At 33.7% G+C, this 8,520-nt stretch overlaps 1 protein-coding gene across 1 annotated transcript; it reads right to left on the reverse strand.

Annotated features, from left to right (window-relative positions):
• Positions 1-4,114: 4,114 nt before the first annotated feature.
• On the reverse strand, positions 4,115-6,344 carry LOC125200166 (protein translation factor SUI1 homolog 2). The gene is made up of 5 exons (XM_048097900.1): positions 6,223-6,344; positions 5,067-5,173; positions 4,644-4,849; positions 4,518-4,571; positions 4,115-4,368 (listed from the first exon to the last, which is right to left on the reverse strand). Exons 2-5 carry the CDS (start codon positions 5,101-5,103, stop codon positions 4,324-4,326), a joined length of 342 nt encoding a protein of 113 aa, XP_047953857.1. The 5' UTR covers positions 5,104-5,173; positions 6,223-6,344; the 3' UTR covers positions 4,115-4,323.
• Positions 6,345-8,520: the final 2,176 nt, after the last annotated feature.

The raw sequence follows: 8,520 nt of genomic DNA on the forward strand, positions 1-8,520 counted from the left end.
TCAGTGCTTCGATCAAACTGTTCATAAGTTTGGATTCGAAAAATGCCCTAACGAGAGCTGCGTGTACAAGAAGGTAGAAAAAGGGAATGTGGTGTTCTTAGTTTTATATGTAGATGACATTCTTCTAATTGGAAACAATAAAAAGATGTTGTCATCAGTTCGAACTTGGTTGTCAAACCAGTTCGAGATGAAGGATATGGGAGATGCGGGACACATCCTAGGTATCAAGGTCCTTAGGGATCGTGAGAAAAGGATGTTGTGCTTATCCCAAGAATCCTACATCGACACTGTACTTAGTCGTTTTAGCATGCAAGATGCCAAGAAAGGTTTCTTACCTTTTAGACATGGCATCCATTTATCTCAAGAGATGTGTCCTAAGACAGCATCTGAGATAGCAGAGATGAGAAGGATACCATACGCTTCGGCAGTTGGTAGTCTCATGTATGCTATGCTTTGTACAAGGCCTGATATTTGCTTTGTTGTTGGCATGGTAGCAAGATATCAGTCAAATCCGGGCCAAGGACATTGGACTGCAGTAAAGAACATACTCAAGTACCTTAAACGGACTAAGGACTATGTTCTAGTTTACAAAGCAGGCGAGCTATGTCCTTTGGGATATACTGATTCAGACTTTCAAGCTGATCAAGACTCGAGGAAATCTACTTCTGGTTATGTGTTTACCTTAGGAGGTGGAGCCGTAATTTGGAAGAGTGTAAAGCAGAAATGCATTGCAGACTCTACCATGGAAGCCGAATATGTGGCCGCTTCGGAGGCTGCAAAAGAGGCGGTATGGCTCAAGAACTTTCTTATGGACTTAGGTGTGGTTACGAATCTGCCCAAGAGCATCACCATTTATTGTGACAATTCTGGTGCTGTGGCAAATTCGAAGGAACCAAGAGCTCACAAAGCGAGCAAACACATTGAGAGGAAGTATCATATCATCAGAGATATAGTGCAGAGAGGAGACATACAAGTGGTCAAGATTGCGTCAGAGAACAACCTGACAGATCCTTTTACTAAGGCATTGGCGGTCAAACCGTTCGAGCGCCATGTAGAAGGAATGGGAGTTCGACTCGCTCGAGACCTCAACTCGCTTTCAGTATAAGTGGGAGAATTAGAAGTAGTGCACATTTTTTTGTATACTTGAAAGCTGTTTTGAGTATAAGTGGGAGATTGTTAGAGTTTGTATGCTAGAAATCACCTTTCGAGTGATTGAATACTGTTAAAACTCTTATTTTATTTTCCAAATGAATAAACAGATTATTTTTGTCATAATGTTGTTATGTTTTACACTTAATGGATGTTTATTGCATATTTAAATGTATAAGTAACTTAACAAAATCTAAGTCTTTGTTTTAGTAGACCGGTTGTGGGCGTCGTTCACTTTAAGATAACACGGTCAGTTCTAAACAAAGAAATAATTTCACAACCTAGATAGGCTTAGACTACCTATCGTGAAAGGTTGCAATGTCAGTCCGATTATTTCTAAGCCTTACTGAAATAAGATGACGTTGGTGTGGTATAGCACTGAATGGATCTAACAGCGAGACAGTCTTTATGCTATCTACTGAAAGACGAGGTCTCGTAAATTATTTCTCAATCAATGTACGTTAGCATTGAGCATACGGTATTGATTATGCACTACTTTGACTTACCAAATGGTGCGGGTTTTTCGCAACCCAATAAGCCTGGTATATTGGGTAGTGGTGATTAATATCTAGCGGTGCTAGGATTGCTATTATGTTGAATCGTGCGCAAGGTGAGTCTCGTTTGATAACATCCTCAAGAGAAGCTTGAAATAAGGTTTTATTATTCAGAACCTAGCTAGTTGGAGTTTAATTACTCTATGAATAATAAATAAGATTTTATTGCTGAGTCCTCTCTTGGAATAAATAAGATATTAATTAATTAAGTCCATAGTAGACAATAATTAATTAATGGATATTAGGATTTAATTATGTAATTTTTATATATTTTTTTAATTTTTAATAGTAGTTCGAGTATTTTTAATGTATTTTTATATTATAGAAATATTTTTAGTAATTGAAGTATTTAAATTAAACAATGGAATGGTGGGACCTTGAGCATGTTCTAGCGGAAGAGCATGAATGTGGGTGTTATGCTCTTGGGGAAGAACAAAGAGTAAAAAATTAATAAAAGTGGGCTCGGGCTCCATCCATGCTCTTTGGCAAGAGTATGGATGGGGATGCTCTAAGGCCATATTTGATTGTTAGGATTCTCTCTGGAAAATTAATCTGATTACTTGAAAGTTTTTGTGTTTGTTTTGGTTTTAATCAAATTTGGAAATTAATCAGAATCTTGAAAACAAAGAAACTTAGTTCAACTTTTCAGGATTCTGAATCCTAACTTTTTTTTAGGTATTCATTTTTCCAATTTTAGGATTCTTACATATTTAATACAAAAATTTATTAAATATATAACATATAATTATATAATAATAAATAATTAGTAATAATTATTTATAAATTAATAATTAATCAATAAAGTCATAGTGAAATTTTAAATTATAAAAATTATTTAATTATAATATCCGTAAATATAATAATAATAATAATAATAATAATAATAATGATAATATTTATTATTATAATATAATACTCCATGTAACTATAATTATATTATGATGGATAATCCATATTTAAACTATCAATCGGAATAATAAATATAACAATATTATTATTATCATTTGTAATTAATAATATGTTAAAAAAATTTATATTATTATTCTTTTTTGTAAATAAATAAATAATAAGTATATTTTTTGTTTGGTGTTTAAATTAGATATAAAATTTAAAATCTTGATATTTTCCGAACACAAGAAAGTAAAGTTACTACTTACTAGTAATAATATTTCTGGGATTCATTTTCGCATGAATCATTTTCTTTGCCAACTTTACTTTCCCGTCAACCAAACATGGTTTAAGAGTATTTTTGTTAAAAAAATAGTTCAAAACTTCAAATAATATTTACTCGAAGTTGACGGACCACAAAAGATAATTTTAAATGCTATAGACCAAAATAATAGTTTGGCGAAGTTTGCAAACTAAAAAAAAATGTTCTCTTTTTTTTCTTTTTTAACATTAATGCTCTTTTATCTTCCTGTTAAAACATTAAAGCACTATACAAAATTATTGTTTTATTATAGTAGTATAATTTTTTAAAAGTATTTATGATATTGAGACCTTGTGACAAGCTACACTGTGGCTGAGCTTTGTAATAATCTCATTGTACAATGCACTTGATTGAAAAAGCGATATGAATAGTAAAAATTAATTTTCAGCCACAAGCATACTCATTTTGCTAATTTTTAGCACAAGCATACTCATTTTGCAAGTATACCAAATACAAAAGATAGGAGTATTTGACTTTCATAAATTCGATATTCAATTAAAAAAGTCCATTATTGTGTTATCACATTATCCATAAATAGAAACTACTGCGATACATCAAATCTTATTTTTGATATTGAAACTTCTCCATTATGCTTTAAAGTGTAAACTAATCTATTTTTTTACATTTTTTAATAAAAAAATATAGCTACTGGAAAATTTTCAGGAAACATACGCTCAAAAATTGTAAAATTAGAACAATTACTTTTTTCGATGTGATATATATTCAAAAATTGTAAAATTAGTACAATTGTAGATGACCAAAGAATAAAAAGTTATTTGTACACGGCCAAAATCAAATAGATCTCCATAACCCGTTTAAATAATTGGAAGGAATATATAAATAGTTGAGAAAATATGTAGATCAGAAAGAAGAAAGTTTTCAAGAAAGTTTATTATTTTGTAGGATGGGATGGACTAAAAAAAAGAGTGCATATTGATGAAATATTTAGTTTTAAAAGAAAAAACAATAGCCATTCGAACCTTAAAATATATATATATATTTCACATTTCTAAACTAAATGGGGTACATTATATGTTCAAATAAAGACACACCATTTGGGATTATGAGTGGACTAATTATCCCAAGTTAGTAAAAACTAACGGCTGTATCACTTTATCTAAAAAAAATCAAGTATAAAAACAATCTTCAATGTCAAAAGACTTGAACATAACACAACAGAATAAAGGAAGCTGAACCGATAGAAACAGGAAAAGAAATGAAGAATATGCTATTCAAAAAGACAATGCATTTGTTCCTTTAATCCATAAGCAATCGGAAAAGTTAATTCAACACAACACATGACACTTATAACGTAACAACGACTATATAAAGAAGTTGAGCATACAACAAAGTTCACTTATAAAACTTCACATATCATAATAGGTCATAAGGATGGATGGACGCTGCAGCTTAGAAACCATGAATCTTGATATAGTCCTTCTTCACAATTCCAGCCTGCAATCCAAACCAATCACTACATTAATACACAATTCAAATATACAAAGATTTTCACAAGTAGTACTTATATGACACAAGATCCAGTTTTACTTCAAGATAACATGCTCACATCACATCTAATCACAAGAGAGATATAAGGTAATAACCTGAACAAGAAAAGTAGAGACGTTCTTTCGCTGATCACCTTGGAGTTGAATAACCTGTACAAAGAAAAAAGGTCAGTTTCGACATGTAATGAAGGTGAAAGGTCAAGCGTAAACCTTAGCACAGACCTGGCCTAGTTCTGGATCCTGGACAACAGTTCCATTGCAGCAAAACTCCTTCTTAAGATCCTTCAAGATTTTGTTGTAGCTAAACTCCTTCTTCAATCCCTGCACAGTTGTCAGGCTTTTCCGACCATTCCGCTGCTGTACTCGAATGTGTACGTAATCCTTTGACCCAGTGCTAGAGTTATCAGCATTTGCATCAGTAAAAGGATCTGTGTTAACAAAACCAAGTCAGTCAATGGGGCACAAAGGGAAGATTGGCTTCCAATCACTTTGGCTCATACAAAGAATCCAAGATATGCCAATTTTTCAGTATACTGTTAAACCATAAGCATTACCACAAATTCAACCACTGTATAGAAAACCTTTCCATATATGAACTGAAGAAAAACTTGCTCAAAGAATCAATAATACAAAAGATGAGCATACCAAAAGTAGTGGGAATCTGGATATCAAGATCAGACATGAAACTTGGTTGATGCAGCAAACGTGACACAGAGAACAAGATTTGAGTAACTGGATTGGAATGATCAGACCTGTAAGCAATAAAAAAATACTGATGATATAATTTTATAAGCATGTCAAAGCCGATTATAAGTTATAGTAACATATTTGTTAGATTTTTCCACAAAACAAGAAATTAAAATGTGAATACCGATGCATTAATTTTATAACAATATAGTTCACCATGAAATAGCATATTTCAGTATAATACATGCTCTTCAGAGGCATATCAGAAAGAAAACTCTCACTCTCACTCTCACTCTACCTATAAAGTGATCTGATTCAGAATTTTTAGTGAAACAAGTAGCAAGAGCATGCAGCATGAGACCCAAGCATTATTCTTTCAACAACATCAACATGCTGGAAACCAGGCAAGGTAGGGCAATCTTATGCAACAATCAAACCTCAAATACGAACTACAGATATTACATCCAAGTCATTTACACATGAACCCAAAAGAAAACTGGAAGGAATTACGATAATACCCAAGCAGATCACTAAAGAATTAGCCTTCAGATTTTAGTCGAACATACTATTTTTTATGGGTTTTCACGAACAGAGCAATAATTCAACGGATAAGATTGCAATAAAAGATCGACCTAAACACTGATGCCAGGAAAGGCATAAATCTGATGAAATTCTAAAAATTTAACATATGGAGTAAATAAATTTCATAATGAAATTCTTGATAATTAAAGGTTTTCTCAAGAATAGATAAAGGCTCAACAATAAAAGACGATGGATTGGAACAAATATCAATCTTTATACAATCAATTGCTACCCTAAACCCTAATTCCAAGAAAAGCACAAATTTGATAAATTCTTGAAATTTACCGAAAAGGAAAACCCTAAATACTATCTGGAATAAATAATAAAGCAACTCGCTGTGACGGTGTTTAATCAACAATCAGCAGAAAAATCAAGCTCTGCGGTCGTCTACAAACCGAAAAATTAATCGGATAAATAGGGGGGGAAAGAAAAAGAAACCAAAAGGCCGCATCTTTAGAATCAATAGAGAATTAGCAATCGACAGATCCAACATATACCGGAGATAGAGTGATGAACGGGGGCGAAGAAATACCTGATCTGATTGAGAAGAGAGAGAAGGTAGTGGGTGATTATGAATACAGAGAAAGCTAATCAGTGAAAATTGAAGTCTTATGCGTCTTTTATAGCAGACTCCAGAAGAAGTCGCGTTTGGATATCAATATATATATTCCGCTTAAAATCTTCGCAAGATATATCAATAAAAAATAGGGTGTTGCTAATATAATAAATACTGAATTCGATTAGGAATTGCTTGAATTCGTTTTTAAGTACTACTCTTTCCATCCAAAATTTTAAAAAGTTAATAAAATATGAGCCCAATTTTATATATTAATTGATAATAAAATATAAATATAATAAATTAGTGAAAAGTAGAATTCACTTGCTAAGAGCATCTTCAATAGGAATATTTACAATAAAATATAAATATAATAAATTAGTGAAAAGTAGAATTCACTTGCTAAGAGCATCTCCAATGGGACGGATGTACTGTCGCCCTTCCCGATGAACTTCCCAAAAACATATCTTGTCACGTCATAATGATCTTTCACAGCACTGCCACGTCATAAGGACATCTCAGTGCACAGTGACAGACACCCCCAAGGACTTCCCGCTCCCGTGCGGACTTTCCGCAATAAAAAAACATTCACAAAATTCACCGAATAAAATAATTTACAGAATTAAACAATGTACAGAATTAAAATTTAGACACGAATACGGGGAAAATGCAACGATTTTGTTTTAAAAAAAGCATACATATGCGTTGAATCTATATAGTTTGCCGCTAGCCGAACAGGGGTCTCGCCAGCCGTCACGACGTATATTTAGAGTTTGCAACGAGCTGTATATTTAGAGTTAAAAAAAACATCAAAAAATCGCATCCAGACGTCCGCCGGCGACGTCCGTCGGTCTGCCACAATGGCGGACTTCCGCCAGCCGTCGCGACGGACGTCCCGGGAATGTCGCTGATCTCCGGTGTCCGCAAGGGACGTCCGCGTCCGTCTCCTTCACGCCTAATGGCGGACATGTTGGTGCACGCAGCGGAAGAGCATGTAAATAAATCACATAATAATCGAGATCTATTTAGCAGATTATTTAGACAAAATCTATTCGCGTAATTATCACATGTATCATGCTCATAACTTGAATTAATCATGCTTTAAGAATATTGAAAACCTAAAACATGCTTTTCTACGGAGTAGAATAATACCTAATTAATTCTCCAAAGAATTGAAGATGGCTAGCGACTTCTCCACGTGTAGCTTTAAGTACTAGACCACAAATCTTCTCTCTGGTTCCCGAACTGTACTCTAATATCAGTGTGGGCTGATCTTACTAGAATACTAGGACTTAAATAAAGAAGACATAAGAAATCCTTTTTGGAATAGGACTCAAATTCGAAATCTCCTACAGCTGGGAGAGATCGAAATTTTCGAAAATTGCAATATGAGATATTGTGTATTTTCTGTCTCCTTTATTCTCCTATTTATATTAAGTTCCTTTTGGGCCTAGACAGTGGATCTATGGAAGGCTTTGGATATGGGCTCATCCAATTTACTTTTTACTAATTAAATTGAACCCACAATTTAATATAAGTTATAATTGGAATATTACGAGCAGCCACTACAGAAGTAATATTGAACTCTCCCCATCCAAATCCGAAATTATAAGTAATCCGGGTTTCCGTTTTATCTTTCATTTCCCGTGCTTAAGATTAATATGTCCATTAATTAATTAATGTCTCGCTATTGACTTAATTAATTAACTTCTTATTAATTCCAAGAGTGGACTTAGCATGAAACACTCATTTATTATTCATAGAGTAATCATACTCCAACTAGCTAGGTTCCGAATAATAAAACTTAGTTTCGCGCTCGCTCCTCTTGAGGACATTATCAAACGAGACTCACCTCGTGCACGATTCAATATAATAGCAATCCTAGCACCGCTAGATATCGATCACCACTACCCAATATATCGGGATAATTGGGCTACGTAAAACCCGCACCATTTGATAAGTCAAAGCAATGCATAATCAATACCGTATGCTCAATGCTAACCTACATTGATTAAGAAATAAATATTTATCAAGACCTCGCCTTTCAGTAGATAGCCCAAGGCAAGTCTTGCTTTGTTAGATCCGTTCAGTGCTATACCACACCAATGTCATCTTATTTCAGTAAGGCTTAGAAATATACTGGACCGACATTGCAACCTTTCTCGATGGGTAGTCTAATTCCATCTAGGTTGTGAAATTCATATTTTTCTTTGTTTAGAACTGACCGTATTACCTTAAAGTGGATGACGCCCACAACCGGTCTACTAAAACAAA

The sequence above is a fragment of the Salvia hispanica genome, unplaced genomic scaffold (genome assembly GCF_023119035.1).
Source record: "Salvia hispanica cultivar TCC Black 2014 unplaced genomic scaffold, UniMelb_Shisp_WGS_1.0 HiC_scaffold_83, whole genome shotgun sequence".
NCBI lineage: Eukaryota > Viridiplantae > Streptophyta > Magnoliopsida > Lamiales > Lamiaceae > Salvia > Salvia hispanica.